Source organism: Ctenocephalides felis, unplaced genomic scaffold (assembly GCF_003426905.1).
Source record: "Ctenocephalides felis isolate EL2017-DRISC unplaced genomic scaffold, ASM342690v1 CF-g0.4_SCAFFOLD_03571, whole genome shotgun sequence".
In the NCBI taxonomy this organism is placed as follows: Eukaryota; Metazoa; Arthropoda; class Insecta; order Siphonaptera; family Pulicidae; genus Ctenocephalides; species Ctenocephalides felis.
In genome coordinates this window covers 10415959-10437273 of record NW_020539725.1, presented here as the reverse complement: position 1 = coordinate 10437273, position 21315 = coordinate 10415959, and the positions used below count along the sequence as shown (strand labels likewise).

The 21315-nt window shown below is 32.0% G+C and overlaps 2 protein-coding genes across 2 annotated transcripts in view; both read right to left on the bottom strand.

Annotated features, from left to right (window-relative positions):
* LOC113387007 overlaps positions 1–12395 on the bottom strand; it is a gene marked incomplete at its 3' end in the record, with an annotated part of 38647 nt that extends 26252 nt beyond the window's left edge. The window contains 2 exon segments of the mRNA XM_026624767.1: positions 4360–4524; positions 12298–12395. Coding sequence (XP_026480552.1) covers positions 4360–4524; positions 12298–12385 — 253 coding nt within the window.
* Positions 12396–20444: 8049 nt separating this feature from the next.
* Positions 20445–21315, bottom strand: part of LOC113385603 (multiple epidermal growth factor-like domains protein 6) — a 6652-nt gene continuing 5781 nt past the window's right edge. The window contains 1 exon segment of the mRNA XM_026623452.1: positions 20445–20458. Within this exon segment, the coding sequence (XP_026479237.1) occupies positions 20445–20458 (14 nt within the window).

The window sequence follows — 21315 nt, the reverse complement described above, 5'->3', positions numbered from 1 at the left end:
TTCAAAAATTTAAAAGCCATTCGATGTATCTCGACGAGAACTATTGTTTGTCAGTTTTGTGCGACGATCGGCCAAGCCGTTTCTTTATAAATGGCAGAAAAGTGAAAAATTTTTCGTCTACGTTTTAGCCCGCAATTCTGAATCGATTTTGAAAATTCAAAAACCGTTCGAAAGATATTGGTTGGGAATCGTGCTGATTAGTTTTTGGCAGAGATCGGCCGAGCCGTTTTCTTGTAATAAAGTTTTAAAAAAAAAATTTCGACGATTTTTTATGATTATTTTTTTGACGATAGATACCATAGTCTTCTAGATCATACTAAAATATTACGGCGCTACGACAACTGGTTCAGCTTTAAAAATTCGTCAAAGTTTGCAAAAATCAGTATGGTCTTTTTGGCATTTGTCAAAATTAGACTTTTGATCGACGTTTTCTCAAAACGCCTGACCGATTTTAAAATTTAAAAGCCATTTGATGTATTTCGGTGAGGACTATCGTTTGTCAGTTTTGTGGCAACGATCTGACAAGCCGTTTCTTTGTAATTCGAAAAAACTTTTCGTACATATTTAAGCTCATCCTACCGACCGATTTTAAAAAATCAAAAACTGTTCGAAAGATTAGTTGGGAATGATGCTGATTAATTTTAGGTGAAAATCTACCGAGCCGTTTTCTTGTAATTAACTGTTGAAAAAAAGTGTTAAATTTTCGTCGACATTTAAGCTCATCCTACCGAACCGATTTTAAAATATCAAAAACTGTTCGAAAGATATTAGTTGGGAATGATGCTGATTAATTTTAGGGTGAAAATCTACCGAGCCGTTTTCTTTAATTAACTGTTGAAAAAAAGTGTTAAATTTTCGTCGACATTTAAGCTCATCCTACCGAACCGATTTTAAAAAATCAAAAACTGTTCGAAAGATATTAGTTGGGAATGATGCTGATTAATTTTAGGTGAAAATCTACCGAGCCGTTTTCTTGTAATATTAACTTTGAAAAAAGTGTTAAATTTTCGTCGACATTTAAGCTCATCCTACCGAACCGATTTTAAATATCAAAACTGTTCGAAAGATATTAGTTGGGAAGATGCTGATTAATTTTAGGTGACAATCTACGAGCCGTTTTCTTGTAATTAACTGTTTGAAAAAAAGTGTTAAATTTTGTCGACTACTCCTCCTCCGAAACCGATTTCAAAAAATCAAAACTGTTCGAAAGATATTAGTTGGGAATGATGCTGATTAATTTTAGGTGAAAATCTAACCGAGCCGTTTCCTTGTAATTAACTGTTGAAAAAAAGTGTTAAATTTTCGTCGACATTTAAGCTCATCCTACCGAACCGATTTTAAAAAATCAAAAACTGTTCGAAGATATTAGTTGGGAATGATACTGATTAATTTTAGGTGAAAATCTACCGAGCCGTTTTCTTGTAATTAACTGTTGAAAAAAAGTGTTAAATTTTCGTCGACATTTAAGCTCATCCTACCGAACCGATTTTAAAAATCAAAAACTGTTCGAAAGATATTAGTTGAGAATGATGCTGATTAATTTTAGGTGAAAATCTACCGAGCCGTTTTTCTTGTAATTAACTGTTAAAAAAAATTAAGCCGTTTTTCATGGAACTTTTTTTGGCGATATACTCATGGTCTTATAGAACTTACTGTAATATTACGGCCTTACAACAAGTAGTTTAATTTTAAAAATTCGTCAAAGTTTTGCTAAAATTATTATCGTTTTTTTTAAAGTAGGATTAATGAAGTATATTATTTACACATTTTTTTTTAATTAAGTCGATTATTTACACATTTCGGGAAGTTCATGTAACTTGCCTCAAGGCTAAATACCAAACCAACTAGTTTGAACAGTTTTTGTACTTTTGAAATAGATTTGAAATTTTGAGCTAAAACGTAGACAGAATGTTTACAATTTTCTGCTAAAAAACGGCTAAATGCAAAGAAACGGATTGGCCTATCGTCGCACAAAACTGACCAAAGCTATTCCTTATCGAGAGACATGGAATAGTTTTTAAATTTTTTAAATCAGTTCAGCCGTTTTTAAGAAAATAACGACAAAATATCAAAAAACAGCTCACATACACATAAACATACTTTTTCCTAATTTTGCCTCATTTGATTCAGAATTGCTGGAAACTGGAAACTCGAGAAAATAGTTACTATTGCATAGTATTGCTGAAGAAAATAATAATTCCTCGCGCACTTTTGCAGCAGTCCGCAGCAGCGGATATTGAACTTTTGATTCGGTTTGCGCCGTGGTAAAAATATGCTCATACAACTAATAAGTTGGGTTTTCCGTTTCTCAATAAAAAAGAAACTATTCGTCAGAACCTTCGATTGAAACTTTCCTAAATTTTGCAACGATGCGTGCCGTTGATTCACACCTTGTGATTCTCTATACGTTGTGATACAACGAACATATTCATTGCGCGCAAAGAATTTATATACAAATATATTGAATACGTTGCAAAATAGACAGTGTTTTCTATTGAATCCGCCTGTGTGACTAAAAGTTTTACACAAGGTAAAAATTGTCGTGGTTTTCCAATTTATTTGCTTTCTAAGCAATTTTTAAAGTGGATGTCCAACAACAAGCTTCAGAACCAAAAAATGAGCCCTGACTGCCAAAAGTTTGCACCACTTTTACTCAGAAACTGATTCATTAAAGCAATAAGAGGGACTGGGTACGGTTGTGTCAGAGTAGCAATGGTCATAACATTTTAACTATACTGATTTTGATATAGGGTTCAATGGGAGAAAGTAAGTTTTTCTGTACGATTTCTTTTAATAATAACTGTTTCTTGTATGCTGATAGATTACTTTGACTCTATTATCGAATTTGTTTGATGTGACATGTATTTCATGTAGTTTTCAGATGAAGATTTAACTGATAAAGAAATCTATCCTAACTAATAAGACGAAATACGAAAGAGAAAGAAAAAGGAAATTTTAATACAAGAAAACAAAATATATCACAAAAATTTCTTCTTGTTCAAAACATTCTGTTTTGCTACATATTGTTATATTATATTCATAAGCTTTGTTTAAATTATTATGTTGCGTTGTAATACATTTTTCTAATATATAATAAAAGTCGTTTTAAACCATTTCAGTGTTTTAGCTATATTTATTAATATTATTTAGCAAGTGTTCTTAGCTATTATTTTCAACCTATTTCAACTATAATACATTCAATTTCTATAGTTTATTAAATTATTTTTTTCCGTTTGTTTTTATTTTTTTTTATTATTATATTTTAATTAGCTCTAGTAGATACGTCACTGGTTGTATCTACTAATTTAAAATCAAACTTTATTTTATCATAGACTTGTCAGTATTCTCTGCTATTATATATACAGATTGCAAAATAAAATTGAATATTAAAAATTATGCTCCTCACAACCGTCCTGGGGTTGTAGACGGTTGTGTTGGTGACCCTTATTTTGTATGGTTTGATTTTATTATCAATTCATCGTAATTGAAGACAGTATTTCAGTATTTCCACGTAGAATAATTAGTAATTACCATTTAATTTACTTCTATCCCAGACAACTGATAAATTAATAAAGCTATTGCTAGTCAAAAAATGTGGGACCACCGTATCCATTCTCCTTTACTATTAATGTTTATTTTTGAAGCCAACAAAAATATCAAAATTATATCCATTGAGTATTTTAGAAATAAAATATCCTCTACTTTTCCACCATCGTACACTGCGACAAATCTGCGAACCGCCATAAGAAATTTTATTATGTATTCAAACGTAAAGATAAGCATTTGCATAAAGCCACTCCGAATAATCTTTAAATTATATGACTTAATAAATTTGTATTTATGACAAATAAATAGTACCCATGACTATTTATTGGTAAGTTCTGGATTTATTCAAATTCGTGAACAGAAATAATTCAGGTTTGCTTCAGCTTTGGTTATAGTAAAAAAGTTTTTGAAACTTTAACACCAAGGATTTTAAACAAGTTTGAACATAATAATTCATAATTGATTATTTGAACATAATGATTCAAGATTGATACTTAAATAAATAAATTATACATAATATATTATTTACATATTACATATTACATATATTTTATGATATATAAATATATTATTTCTTTAGAGACACGTTAGACTTATTAGAAGAATAAGCAGTTTGCTAAAGCAAATTTTCATTATACTAAATAAAGTTTAACGTTTTAGTTTACAAAATCTGCTATAAATTAGTTATAAGATAACTATTTAATTATGAATTTATTGTTGCAGTTATAAAAATGAGAATCAATTAAAGTAAAAATTGTTTAAATGAGATGATTTATAACACAGAAAGTATATAAAAATTCAAATATTACTTACATGTTAGAAGTGGGTCGACACAGACATCCCCACAGGAACTGGCGCAGCAGATCTTCTTCCCGGAGCAGGTTTGATCAGCCGTGCAATTGGCAGCTCGGTCAGGACATGCGTTCCATGACACCAAAGGCGGACATGGAGCAGGTGAATCTTTTAATTTTTCTACTTCTGAAAATATAAATTAAACATAAGAATAATAGATAATATCAAACATATAATAAAAAATAGGTAGTAATATGTAAATATTCTGCAAAAGGATAAGGGATTTAATTAGTTAAATCAATTTTATCAATTCTATGCAGAAAGCCGAGACAGTCCAGAATTTGTACCTTGTATCCCGGATTTTTCTAAGAGCAATATTTGTCCCGGATTTAGATCTTTTGTCATAGTTATGTCCCGGGATTTGAAAAAGTATAGGATAACATTGAATACTTTGCTCTTATTTGATAATAAAATTATAACTACCATCAAATAACTGAAAATGTTACGTACAAATAGTATGTTTATATGAAACAATATCTACGTTATCAGTAGTATGAGTAAATTGCCGTGTACAAAATTCCCAAGGCGAGTTAAAATAGCCTCTCACATTCATCATTTTGAATTTTATTAACTTTTATTTTTAATTTTACGAAAATTAACAATAATTAGAAAATGAACTTTTTGACTGCCTGGAATAACTGCTAATTGTTTTTAAATAATTATGAAGAAAATTGAACAAAATTTTATAAAAAAAAATTTAAAGGTAAAAAATTATATAGATTTTACCCCTCCCTCCCCCATCCAGGATTAGCATAACTAAATATTATCGTCCCGGTTTTGACTTGAAAAAATATAGTTACTTTATTTTTAGGCTAGTGACTTATTTTTAGGCGAAATTTGGCAGATGAATGATCAGCAATTATGTTCATCAAAAGATTGCAAAATGAAAGTATAAATTGATGAATAAATCCGAAGATCCGGGGTTAGTCATAATTATCCATCGAACTGTTGTGTTTTTCTGAATTGTCCAAGCCATCGACTCCGCGGATGTACCAATATAATATCCAAATGGGCAATGTTCCGGATTCGAAGACTGTGTCAGTTGGTCATATCACATCGTTTTTCAACTCGAAGACGATGACGTGTTTCGCGTTCTTGGGCTCTCAATAATCATAGCGCTGAAGTGCATATAGCAATAAAGCGGCTTTCTTTAAAGATTGTATTTAAAATCATATAGTATAGTGTTTTATTGATTTTAACTGCATTCTTCTGACATATGTTAAATTTATTCACTGTATTCAATCAAAATAAATTTAAAAAAAATTATTAATTTTTAAACAAATTTAATAACTGAAAATTACTAATATTAGTAGTAATTTCCAAATTAGATTTAAAAAAGATTAGTAGTACACGAAATGCTTGGTCATATTAGCAGAATCGACGTCGATCCAAATTATTTAGTCAATAAGATGTATTCGAAAAGTCAGTTCACCAGACTAAAGCGTAAATTACCCACAGAACTCATTTAGATATTTTGATATTAATTTTTTTTTCTTCACTATTGTATTATTTTACTTTTTGTTTTTGATTTCTATTAATATTATACTCCTAGTTGATTCTTCACTTCTAGGCATATCTATTAATATCCAATGTTATCCGATTATAACGTCACCACGTTTTCATATATTGTTATTAATCTCTGCACATTGTTCCCATTAACAGATCAAAGTATAAATAAATTATAAAAAATACATGCTAGTTATTCAGAAAAAGTTTTTTTACTGAATTTCTCTTTTAACTTTTTTTATTAAAAAGCTTTTGTTTTTATTTTGATATTTTTTACGCAATCCAATCATTTTATTTATATATTTTATAATATAAGTTTTGTTTGTAAATCTTCTGAACAAGATCATGCCATTTACCTATATTCTAAAGATGAAACGTACATAGTTTCAAAACATAATAAATAAATAGCAGATTTTAAATAACAGCAGCTTTCCATTACTATTTTCTAAATCTTTTATTCAACACAACAAATGTCTCATTTAAATTAACTAAGATTCATATTTATTGTATGTGTTACAACCGCATTACTTCATTTAGTTTTTTTAATAATTATCAAAAAAAGTTTATTATGAAATCAAAAATATTTTTGTTCTATATATAATATTTATAGCATTAATTTTTTAAAAACGTTCAATTGTTTATTAATTAGTAAAAATATTTAATTACATTATATATGTGTATTGAGGTGAAATTGTAAGAGCTTAAATTAGAATGAATAGTGTTACCAAAACATTCAGGTATTAAAACGTTAGAATACATATCCGTTAAATTATTAATAAACTATTAATAAATTAGATTAATAAATTTGCAATTGCATAACAGCTAGAAGCAACAATATTGTCCTAGTATACATACTTCTTCTAATAAACACAAATACGTATAAAGTTTTATTATTAAAAATATCATTATGCAAACTTGTATAAAATGTGTTTGAAAAAAGTAATATATTTTTGGCAAAATTAAATTGTACATATTCTATGGTGATCGTAGTTTTATTAGTTAAGTTGGGCTGATCCCAAATTAAGTTAAAAATACATTTTGTGTAGGGGAAAGTCTCCTAGTTGCGGACACCTAAGGTTATTTATAAATAAATCAAAAAATATTTTACGAAATGTTTATTAAATTATAATTTATGGTAGATAACAAAGTTAGAAATCTAACTAAATTAACAAAACCGCAATCTTTGCGAAAAAATAATTAATACTATCAATTAAACTTTGGTATCAAAAAATATGATTTTAAACAGTGGCACCTAGTACCGGACTTTTCAAAATAACCTGAATTGACAACATATATAGACAACTCCACACTCTGGAATGTCTGCACATGTGTCTTTGGCGAATAATCAAAATTGCAAAGAATGTCACTATTCATCCACTCTTTTGGCTGGGCCACACTGATGCTCTCAGCTGGTGCATTCACCATAAGCTTTTCATTCTTCGACTAGGAAATACGAAAAATGGGGGTATGTAGTGATTGTTAGCATTCATACAGAACATAATTAAATAATTAGAATAATTTGCGTATATTCTCACAAGAAATATCAATATGTTTACTGTCCGGCACTAAGAGACGACTTAGTGTCCGGTGCTGTGGGACAGACATTCTCGTTTATTTGGGGGCACCTGCTAAGATTGATTAAAAAATCTAATAATAATCTACCATTTTACGGATAATAATCAAGCACAACTTTTATCTTTGCATACCACTCAAGTGTAAATGCATAAATATGCTAGAATTACTTCCATTGATATTTAGGTGACGCCGTGATTTTGCGCCTAAAACAAGAAAAGGTTGCTCTCACCGTGGCCGTGTGCGTCACAGGCGAGGCTTGGTGAGTGATCCTGTACCTGTGTGCCCCTTTCACTTGTATTTTGAAATGAAAAGATTTATACTTGCTTAAATAATACGTATTAAAACGAGTGTCCAATTCTTGGTGCCGTCCGGCGTTACGGGACTTCTCCCTATTATTTAATTAGCTCAAAAATGTGTGTGCTTTCTATTATGTTGACACCTTCTTTGAGAAGAACTAACATAAAACCCTAGCGTAAAGTATAGTGATAAATTTCCTGAAGCAGACGTACCTCCCAGCTCACCGTCTATAGAATTTGTCCCGTCTACTACAAATTCCATGTCCCGTCGTATCCGGTTACATGATGCTTCATATTAAAAGCGTAATTTGTTATAATAGTTTCAGACTATAATTATAATATGCAGGTTATGCTTTCGAACAACTTGTTTCTGTGGCGCCAATTCCCATTGTGTGACAGGTGACGGATCGACGGACACGTCATTTCCAATTTAAATTTGGCGTTACCGATCAATTCTTAATATATTGAAACAGTGTTCGAGATTAGTTGCAGACTGTTTATAAACTAGTTCCCAGCTTGCTCGTAGGTCAATGATTAGAACGAATGGACCTGAATCAGAAATCAGCCGTTCGATAATGCTTCGAGCAGCCTGATGTCAAGCAGTAGTGACATGCGTTTTGATAAAAAAATTAGAAAGCAATATGTTAGAAAGAAATTAGAACACTATGAGTCCTGGTATAAATAGATCTTGCCTGACATTGTCGCAATAATAAAAATTCATCAGTATTACAGAAACTGTAATACTAACATTTATCATATAGAGATGAGACAAGTGTTTGGATCCATCTATAAACTATCAGGTAGTTAATAAGTATTAGTAATTAGTATGTATTAGTATCTAGTATAAGCCGGTAGTAAGTAGAAGTTAGTAAATATTTATCATAACAGCTTCTGATCGCTTTTAAAAAATGTAATAACAAACTTGATTTACTTAAACAGATATCATCATTATTTTTAAGTAAAAACCGATTACACTACTGCTCGATATCAGGTTGACAGAAGATAAGTATAAAACCTGGAACCCATATTCATGAATATCCTAATTTCAATACCACTTCTATAAAAATCAATCCAACCTAGTGATTGCATTTTTTATGTCACGACATCACCCAATTTTATTTTTATTTAACTTTAGCCGAAATAAATCAAGAAATTATGACTGAAAAAAATGGCAGATGAATTCTTCAGCATTGAGAAAATGTAATTTTGTCTGTAAAGTTCATCTTTGTATCTGATGGCTAATCGATTAATTTTTTTTAATGAGATGAATCATGCAATTTTAACCATTTACTATTATAAATATTTTTGAATTGTACACCAATAATGGAGCTTGACTATTAAACTTAACATTCCCTAGTCTGCCAAAAATAGCAGCCACCTCTATTATTATAGAAGAACAAATGGAATTAATTAAAAGAAAAGTGTAATTCAGGGAGTTAATTATAGTATTCTAGATCCTCCCCTACGAACTAATGCCTAACAGCAGTTTCCATGGGGACCAGTGGCAAAAGATATGCGGAGGTTTTAGTCGGTAGTAAACCCAGGCCGTATTGAGTCTGACATGTCCAGACAAAAGACCTAGCCTGGAATGCATAAACGCATTTGCTTCGCTATAGAGGAAAAACACTTTATTATTAAAATGATCATGTCTAACGTTAAATTTTTAATTAAATCTAAATTTTTTAACATTTTTGATAAAAATTTATAAGATGATATCTTCGAATAAATCATAAACCTCGCTTAATGCAGGGGCATACGTTCCACCAAAGTAGAGCATAATGCAAAACAGCGCTAAACGAGGCTATCTTTACGTAGATTTATTGGGGCTAGAGAAAGATGGCTAGAAAATTGAATAGGCATTAAATTTAAAAAGTATATATGTTTTTTTAATAAAAATAAAACCAAACATTTATTACCTAAAGCCCAAATTAATACCACAATATTATTACCTGCAAAAATAAAAACAAAATATAAATAACAAAACAAATGTTCTTGAAGAAAAACAAATAAAATTCTAAGTCAGTCATATTTAGTTAGCCTTCCGCGTTATCAGTGATCTGTCTTTTTGTGACAAAAGATTCTAATACTGTTTGTCTTTTCTTGCGTTGATCTCATAATAGTACTTCATAAACGGATAGAACATCTCTAACACCACGCCTTACTTTTGAGCTCATATCAAAACTTGGATCATTTTTGATTAATTGATCCATTATTTCAGTTATGGTAGACAAACTCCTTTACAAACACCAAAGAAAGTTTTTTTTTGCTTTTCCTCTGATTCACTGTATTAGAAAGAAACATTTTTGTTTTCTTCTTGCTCAGTTAGTTCCTTGAGCTCATCATTAGAAAGACTGCGCTGCTTCTTGAATTATTTCTTCGACATTTTCCACATTTACCCCTAACAGCGCTAAACCGAAACAGCGCTAAACGAAACAACGTTAAGCGGGGTATTATTATATGCAAAATGATAATAATATAAACATCTACACTGCCTATTTTGCCAAAATGTTGCAAATGTTCTCAGATTATAGGTTAATAAGTGGCAAAATAGACAAATAAGCGACTATCAACCAAATCATATGAAACATTTTTTTGATCTTGATAAAAATTAATAATAATAATAACTATCTTTAACATCATGATTTTATTACTTCTCCTTCCACCCGAAAAAAATGGCAATAATATACGTTTTTTTTGGCTGCTACAGTGGTGTAACACCTTAAACTGTTGTCATCAAATATTAAGTTACAAAATAAAAAAAATTCCACAACATCAATAAATATAATCCAAAAATTAATTTCCTATTACTATTAACTATTAATTTTCATACACCTGAGCCTTGGTTTATGAAGTTAAATTTATCTCTTTCCAAAATGTTTTAGCTAACAAATGCATAATCAATACTTCAGCTTCGATTATTGCATTGATCATAATCTAGCACATGACAAATATGTATAATTAATTATGGATGACTAATACACATATCTTGATATAATAAAAATATCATAATAAAAATCCATGTGGATATTCATAACTGTATTTAATCTCCTCGTATGCATAGAACACCACGATTTAATTACGGAATCTGATAAATGAGTATAATATCTGTGAAATATTCAAATCAAGCTTATTGCATGTATTTCTAATCTAACGGTTTCTATCTTTATGTTCTCATCTTCTAATAGGTTTTAAACGTCTGTATAAATAATTTATAAAAAACATTCAATTATAGAATTCAAACGAATGAGTAGTTAACTGATACCGTTGTTTCATGATTGTGCGAAGAAGCTGTAAGTAATAATTAAACCTAGTAGTAAAGATTTGATCTAAAAGCATAATTATTTAACTCATTTTGTATTATTTGCAAAATAACATATTTATATTAACTGAGATGTTAATTTGCAAACTTTTAAATCTCTAATGACCTAGATATTGTGGTGGGAATAGCTCAGTCAGTAGGACGCATGAATCACACGACAGGGATACTCGGGTCGAATCCTGGCACTGACATAGAATTGTTATTTGATTCGTTGGATTGAAATTAAGTAGGATTTAATTAATGATATTGAGATAGAATAGAATTAAAAGTTAGAAAAGAAAGCAACTTTATAAGAAAAAGAAGAGCAAGGAATTCAATTATAAAGAAAGGATATAAATATAAAAATAATATATAATAGGTTACAGATTGTATATGATATATCATATAATAAATATATTATATGATATAATGAAGATACTATGAAATGTAAAAAATGTGTTGTAGGTGTGATTAAAAGCTCTAAGTGAGGCCAATAAAAAACTAGATAATAAATCTGTAATGATTTTCATTTCAATCATTGTTATTTCCACAATTATCTCTGAAACCAATGGGTTCTTCCATCATTTTAGAAAATAAAGTTTAATTTTAATTGACAAATTAGTATACTTTTATCGAATTAAAGAGGGGAAATAGCTGAACTCAAAGAAAAAAGTAATTGTGCAATCATCATCAAAATATTTATAATAATGTAATCAGAATAATATTAATAGGGAAAAGTCCCGTAACGCCGGACTTTCGTATTTTCTAGTCAAAAAATAAAAAGCTTAGGTGAATGCACCAGCTGAGAGCATCGAGGAGGCCTAGCCAAAAGGGTAGATGAATAGTGATTTTTTTTTGCAATATCTTAGAATATTTGTCAAAGGCTCATGTGCAGACATTCCAAAAGTGTTGAGATAATGACTACGTATGTGATCAATGCAGGTTATTTTTAAATGTCCGGTACTAGACGCCACTGTTCAAAATCATATTTTTTATGCCAAAGTTTGATTGATAGTATTAATCATTTTTAGCAAAGATTGCGGTTTTGTTAATTTAGTTTGATTTCTAACTTTGTTATCTAACATAAATCATAATTTATTAAACATTTCGTAAAATATTTTTTGATTTATTTATAAATAATCTTAGGTGTCCGCTACTAGGAGACTTCCCTCTAATTGCATTGTGTTGAAATAATATTATATTAGATTATAAACATGTAATTACCTTGAACTGCTGCAGCAGCAAAAACATATGAAACAGCGATCACTAAAATGACAAAATATTGTGTCAACAATCTTTCATTATGCGCCATTTCTTTACGAGTCCTGAAAAAAAAAATTGTATAAAATTATTTTGAAAACTAATATTTTAACTTGATAACTATAATTGTAATTTACTTCAAACGTAAATGTATTCCATATATTTTTATGGATTAAAGGTATTGGGTATTTTTAAAAAATATGGATATGAATTGCATGCCACATAGTCATGCAATGTACGATAAAAATTTAATTATAATTGTAATTGTACAATAATAATTTGATATAAATCAAATAAAAAAAATGTATAGCAATCCTTGAAGAACAAATAATTTAAATCTTTTGATCAATATAATGAATTTCAATAAAAATCTCTTACAAATAAAATTAGATTTTAATGTACAAATGCATAAAATAATTCATGAAGTGCAATAAATATTTACACATAAATAGTTCAACAATGATATGAATATTTTCAAAAATAGTACTATTTTGAAGTAATCCTTGAATAATAAATAAGCTACATATTCTGAACATCAATAAACAAGATTTTGAACTTAAATTCAGAATATAATCAACCCAAATAAATTTTGTAACAACTAAAATTGGATATTAATTCAGAGTAAATTACTAAATGTCTGAAATAATTTATGAAAATGCTTGAAATAGTAAATCATACATAAATATTTTCAAAAATAGTACTATTTTATAGTAATTCTTGAAAAACATTAATATAAATCTTCTAAGCATTTATAAACACAAATCTCAAATTAATTTTTAAAACTAGAATAAGTGTTTAGTTTTGAGTGATTTACCTCTAATTACTAAAGGCACTAACATACATACATACATACACACTTGAATATATATATATATATATATATATATATATATATATATATATGTAGCGGGTTGCCAACACGCATAGCGGCTTGTCAACACGCATCACATGTCTCTGGACAGATTGGCCCATATAGTGACAGCACTGAGAAAAACAAAAGGAAATTCAAGTGCCAGATCGGACACGGTTTTTGTTTCTCCCTTGTCGATTTTACTAAAAATGTATCATTCTTGAAACCTTTCTTTTCGATTATAAATAAGAAAATACCAATCACATTTTATTAACGATAAATATGACAACACATAGTGTCGTGGATATTAATCATACATAAAATAAACCAAATATAAATAATATTTTATGGAATTTATTATTACTACAATTTGCACAATATTGGTATTAATATGGAGGACTACCACACCTCCATATTTTGGTGACCCCGAGAGTGAACTAGCAACACACATACAAGAAGGTAAGAAGATCAAGACATATTTTGAAGTAGCATAAGAAAAAAAAAATAAATTGAAGTCTCAAGAATTATTAAGAAAAGAATTTTTAAAAATATAAATAATTATTATAAATGGCTCACAACTTCCATAATTCGAAGAGCATTCTAAGCATACAACTGAGACTCCGACCACGCACTTCAAGATCAACAACAACACGTGCTCAATAAATCACTTATTATCATGGTAAATAAGTCGATAATAAGCACCATGGCAGCAGACAGGGAGCAAACAATTTGGCAACCGCCACATACACTCAACCGCTAACTCACCAGCGAAGGGCCACATACAATCAACCGCTAACTCACCAGCGAAGGGCCACATACAATCAACCGCTAACTCACCAACGAAGGACCACATACACTCAACCGCTAACTCACCAGCGAAGGGCCACATACACTCAACCGCTAACTCACCAGCGAAGTGTCAAATATACTCAGCCGCTAACTCACCAGCGAAGGGCCACATCTACTCAACCGCTAACTCACCAGCGAAGGGCCACGTAAGCAATCAACAAACTCAACAAGCCAACACGGCAATTTATCACACAATCTCAACCAAAAGAAATTTACAAGGAAGTTCAAGAATGGCAGTCAGAGATGCGAAACAATCTTTTTCATTAGGGCGGAGTGATGTAGCGGGTTGCCAACACGCATAGCGGCTTGTCAACACGCATCACATGTCTCTGGACAGATTGGCCCATATAGTGACAGCACTGAGAAAAACAAAAGGAAATTCAAGTGTCAGATCGGACACGGTTTTTGTTTCTCCCTAGTCGAACTTGCCAAAATGTATAATTTTCAAAACCTTTCTTTTTCTATTATAAATAAGAAAATACCAATCACATTTTATTAACGATAAATATGACAACACATAGTGTCGTGGATATTAATCATACATAAAATAAACCAAATATAAATAATATTTTATGGAATTTATTATTACTACAATTTGGATAATATTGGTATTAATATGGAGGACTACTACACCTCCATATATATATGTGTGTGTGTGTGTGTATATATATATTCAGGTGCAAATAATAAAGCAATAACATTTTATAATTGATATATTTTATGTAATAAATTGATTCTATATTAGATCATCAGTTCATGCAATAATGTTACAATACTTTCAAATATATGCATTATTTGCAGTATACAGGTAAGAATATTTTATAATTGATACCTGTCATATAATAAATTGAGATTTTAACTTGAACTTTGAGGTGGATTGTCATTTGTTTTTCAGTGAAGTGTCAATAGATTTTGTGAAATAAGTAATAAGTCCGGAATTGATTCTAAATCTTGCCTTTTTAAAGGCACCGGGCTTAATACTTACAAGGTAATATACACCTTGTTCAGTGTTCTAAATTTTAAAGGTGAACGTGCCTTTTGCTGACTCCTCTTTCCAAACACTGGGTCGGTGTTGGTAATGGTTAGAGGATAAGCGCATTTTAGAAAGTGATTTTTCTAAATTTATTTGTTTTAAGTACTTTTGATTTATTTTCTTAAAATCAGTGCCGAGTATATTGAAGAGCCCAAGGATATTCCCAGGCAGAAGCCTGGGAAGAAGATCAAAATGAGCATGGAGGTACAGACCAGCGGTGCCCTCAAAAACAAATTCAATGCACTATCGGACCGATCGGACATGGATACAGACAGGGAGTTGAACGAATATAGAAAAGTGTCACGGAGAAAGAGAGCTAAGAAGAAGGAACCAGAGGGAAATGTTGGACAGCAGCCATCCGAGTCTGGCAATCGAGAATCACCGAACAAGTTAAGCAAAACACCTGAGAAAATACCACCCATCATCATCAAGGCAAACTTAGAATTGAAAACAATAAAGTACATCAGAGACATAACTAAGATCCAATTTAGATATCAGTTTTTCAACACGCAATTACACAAAATTTTTACAGATACAATCCAGGAACACGAGCAAGTTAAAAAGGTATTGAGAGAATGCCATTACCAATTCTACACATACTCGATGAGAAAAGATTTGCCGAAGAAAATTACAATGACTGGACTTCATCCTTCGATACCCGAAGCTGAAGTTTGCGAAGACCTCTTATTGAAAGGAGTTAAAGTCAGACAAGTGATACAGATCAAACGAAAGTTATCGGATGGCAGCCAACATAAGCTGCCCATATACATTGTCTCTCTGGAGAAAGATCAAGACATGTCGGAGCTGAAGCAAATTAGTAACATTGGAGGGCACATCTTCTCTTGGGAGACATACAGGTCACAAAATAGGGCTCTACAGTGTCACAACTGTTTGAATTTTGGACACACATCGTACACCTGCGATATGAAGTACAGGTGTATAAAGTGCCTCGAGATGCACGCGCCAGGTGCGTGCAAGAAACTACTAACCGAGGCACCGATGTGTGTCAATTGTAAGAAAGAACACCCGGCGAACTATTCTCAGTGCTCCGCACTCCTTAATTTCATTGAGAAGAAGGAAAACGATACTCTTAAGAGAAGAAAAGTATATGCGCCAGCTCCAACACCAATGCCACTGACAAGAAGTTTCTCGTCAGCTCTAAATCCGACAAACACCGGCCCTAACTTCAAACCTGATTATCCTCAACTCTCTGTCCCACGGACATCATACCGACCTCCGCTGCAGTCCACACTATCACCGGCCTGGCCTTCACCATCACCAAGACCAGCACCGATCCGGCCAACACCATCAATGGTCGAGTTTACAACCAACCAGCCAGATCCAGATCAACACTCCGGAAGGACTCTTTACTGCTATGGGCGAGATCAGGAAGCTATTTGCGGATCCCCAGGTAAAGCAAATTTTCAGTGAGCTATACAAACTGACAAAAACACTAAACACAAACATGACTTATAACGACAAATACACAACAATTTTGAACTTTCTTACATCATCACAATAAACCAATCGCAAGACTTACAAATAATGCATTTCAATTCTAATGGACTTAAAAACAACATTGACGAACTGAGACAGACGATAACAAAATACGATCTGGACATAGTACTGATTAACGAGACACACTTCAAACCTACGGACAGACTCTATATGAACAATTACAAAGTTTACAGAAACGACAGACAGACGGACGCACGCGGATGGGGCGGCACTGCGATTTTGATTAAGTCTAACATCAGACACGAGCAAGTGCCAAACCTGACAGCGGGCAGTTCTGAAATAACAGCTATTAATGTATACAAGAGAGGTCAAAAAGTAACCATAATATCGATTTACATCCCGGCAAGCAGACTAGAACATACGGACTTACAAAGACTACTGGACTCGAACAGATTTGTACTTATGGCAGGAGACTTTAACGCACAACACACATCTTGGAACTGTAACTTCAACAACGCGAACGGAAACAGACTTTACGAATACCTGACCGAACACAACACCACAGACGCACAACTACATTATCCTGACACGCCGACCAGATACGCCACCGTACAGACGCACCACCACAGTACGATCGATTTGGCATTGACAAAAAATCTACACGTAACATCCGAACCCATAACAAGAACACTTTTCAACTCCGACCATAATCCAGTTTTCATGACCATTTCAGACAGACTAGACGTCGACCAGACTCCCAAACGCAAATTTTTAGATTACACCAGAGCCAACTGGCCAATTTTCAGAGACATCATCACAGACAACACACGACACACTATGCCAATCGATACCAACACTGACATTGAGGAGGCTGTAACACACCTTACACTGACAATCACAGACGCCGTACAACAGACTATACCGACACTAGACTCAAGAACAACACCAGCCAACGACTTGCCAGAACATATTTTATTGAAAATACAACTTAAAAATCATACAAAGAAACTGTGGCAACGTACCGGTGACAGACTACTCAAGGAACATGTTAACAGACTGACAAAAATTATTTCCAACGAAATACGTGACCACCGAAACAGCACTTGGACCAAAAGACTCGAGAACATAAATACTGACCCACACACAATTTGGCAGACAGCAAAAAGACTGACGCAAAAACCAACATCCATACCTCCACTCAAATTAACTGACAATAATTACGCAACGACACCAGCAGACAAGGCGGAAATATTGGCAAAAAACTTTGAAAACATACATAAACAAAATGCCAATATGTCAAACGCAGACCTGAAACAAGACGTACACGAGACAATTCAAGACTTCACTGACCTCCACAGGGACAAAGACTTACGAATAGACCCTGCCACAGTTTCCGAAATAAAGACAATAGTTAAAAAATTACCGAACAGAAAAGCACCAGGACCGGACGGACTACAAAACATAATACTTAAACAACTGCCGACGAACGCCTACATTTTACTTACGCGCATAATAAATAGACTAATGACAAAAGGCTGCTTTCCCGCTTCTTGGAAAACCTCCATCATATTTCCAATAGTGAAGCCAAGGAAACAGCCAGACATACCACAGAACTACAGACCGATCAGCCTCCTCAACACAATGAGTAAGGTAGCCGAAAAGGTACTACTCAAAAGACTTAACAAACACATAAGACACAACAAAATTATACCTGACACACAATACGGATTCAAAGAACGACACTCTACACTACACCCACTGACAAAACTCATAGAAAATACAGTACTCAACTTCAACAGACGAAACCATACCGGATTGGTGTTACTCGACTTTGAGAAGGCATTTGACACCATCTGGATGGACGGACTTGTACATAAACTTATCCAACTCAACTTTCCACCGTACATAACGAGAACTTTACACTCATACCTTTCAGACCGTAACTTCACTGTACAAGTAGACAACGGACTTTCGACGGTTAAACAAGTGACGGCGGGAGTACCGCAGGGCTCGATCCTGGGACCATCCTTGTTTAACGTCTACATTCACGACATACCCACTGACGCCGACACAACGTTACTGACGTTTGCTGACGACACTGCCATATACAAATCATCACGATCACCGACGCTACTGACTACAAAGATACAGACACACATAGACAAGCTGATGAAATATACTGACAAATGGCAGATTAAAATCAATCCGCAAAAGACGGAGGCAATTTTATTTACAAAGAGCCAAAATGCCATGACTAGACTGACTGACTTGGACAAAATTAAAGTATTGGACTGTGAAGTTGAGTGGTCGAAGGATGTCAAATATCTTGGTGTGACCCTGGACCATAGACTCAGCTTCACAAAACATATTAATACAAAAATTGGACAGGCTTACGGGATGTTGAATCTACTGAGACCTCTCTTGAACCAGAACAGCCCGCTAAGCGTGAAGAACAAGCGAACACTTTACTTGACACTAATAAGACCGATACTGACATACGCCGCTCCGGCATGGAACGCGACGACTAAGACTAACTTACGAAAACTACAGACATTACAAAATAAGACACTACGACTCGTACTCAACAAAATAAGGAACCCACTGACTAGACATTACTACTCTTCAAAATACATACACAAACAGACTGACTTACCAACCATACTAGACTTTATAAAAAAGCTCACTGAGAATTTTTATCTAAAATGTGGGGATCATCCTAATGTTAACATCGCGGGCCTCGGCCAATACACAAGAGACGATATTTGGTATGGCAATCACGCCATGCCAAAATATATACTGATCGACCCATAGCGGTAATTGATACTTGGATGAGAATAAATCTTTTATTTTTGTTTTTCTTTTTAATTGTATAATTAACTATTATTATAAATATTGCTTTGTGGTTTTTTTGGGGGAAAAAGTTTCTTTCCTCTTTTTTGCCACACGATTTGTCAAAAAGTTTTACATATACTTTAATTATTGTTTGAAAAACCAAATCCAATGAAGGATACAATACCTACGGGTAATAAACCCATGTTATAATATGCAATGTACATACTTTTATATATTGAAATATATAGTCTTTGAATTGAAAAAAAAAAAAATAAAATAAAAAAATAAATTGAATATTGATTTTATATTGGAACATCATATTAATGCAATAATGTTATATTTAAATGTTCATAATAAAATATCTTGATTGAATAAATAATGACGGAATGATAATGATAGATAATTGAATAGATAACTCCTGCATAATTTTAAACTATATAAATTAATTATCGATAATTTGATGAATCATAGAATCAAATATAATATATTCACAATGGCACAACAATTACACCAACTAGAAAATTAATTTTATTTTTAATGTTTTGACAATTATTGAAATTTAATTTTTAATTAAAAATATACTGAATACCTTCAAATATTCAGTAAAAAATTTAAATTGGGGTTTAACCTGTATTTTTTAATAAATCACTGTATCTAGCGTAATGTTATCATTATAAACAATTATATTTTAACAACTCTGATTTTCTTATGGAATTTGTTTTTAAAAATAAATTTTGATAAGAATTTGTAAAGGTATAAAATGAAAAAAAATACTTGTTTAAAAATTATGCAAAGTAAAAAATAATATAATAAATATTTTAATAATAAGTTAAAAAACATATGTAGGCTCTCTTTTTCGAATAAAAAATTATAAAACAATATTTTTTCTACTCAGAAACAAAATTTGGATTATTTAGTCTCCGAACTCCAACATTAAAGGAGTAATTTTTTTCTAAACCTTATTACCCTAAAACTAAGTTTCGTTTCGAAATGTCGATCAATTAATTTCAAAACTTGTGATACATGGAATCGTGCTTTAAGGCAAATAGCTGAAACATCATGTACCATAATTTAAAATTTTTAAAAGCTTTAAGTGTTGCAGTCTAACAGTTAAGCATTATAAATCTTGATATGGAACACATAAAAGTGTAAATAGAATTCGAACCTATTAATAATATCTAAATAAAATATCTGATAATTTGATGTGCATATGTCTAATGGTCATTTTTGACCGCCAAATCTAAATTGACAACTTTTTTTGCTTTGTAACCCCGAAACCGCTAAACATGCCTTCGCCAAAAACTAATCAACACGTCTCCCCATGAATAGTAATCGATTGCTTTTTAAAACATTCAAATCGGTTGATCCCTACGCTCGAAATCGCTGACGAAAAATTGTAACCTCCACACACATACATACATCAATTGTTAATGTATGTAGGGTAGGGCGGGGCTAGTTGAGCATAGGGACAAGTTGAGCAATCGAAATATCTCGAAAACTATTCACCGTCCGTTTAGGCATTATATGGCGGAAAGATAGAGGTTTGGGAGAAATAAACATCCCGTGATCGCTAGTGGCCGCTGGACAAATGAGTGAGGCTCACGGGCGTTTTGTTTATTTTGAGACCAAAAAGTAAAAACGCAATTCATCACGAGTGTTCGTCTGGTTTAGTCAAATATTATTTATTCTTACTCAGGTAAATGTTATTTTTCCATATAATTATAGTACATTTAATATGCACAGAGATTCTGGGTATAATTCTCACGGTTTTTTTATAAACTCATTTTGATTTTGAAATTCCGAGTTGGGGTTAGTTGAGCATAGTTTGCTAAACTTGTTCTGTCACTAAGACAATTACCATCAATTTCCAGAAATTAAATTATTATTTTTAAGATTTAAGCTAAGTCTATGAGTAATAATATGAAGAATTAATGATTTTAAACAAAAATACTGAATATAA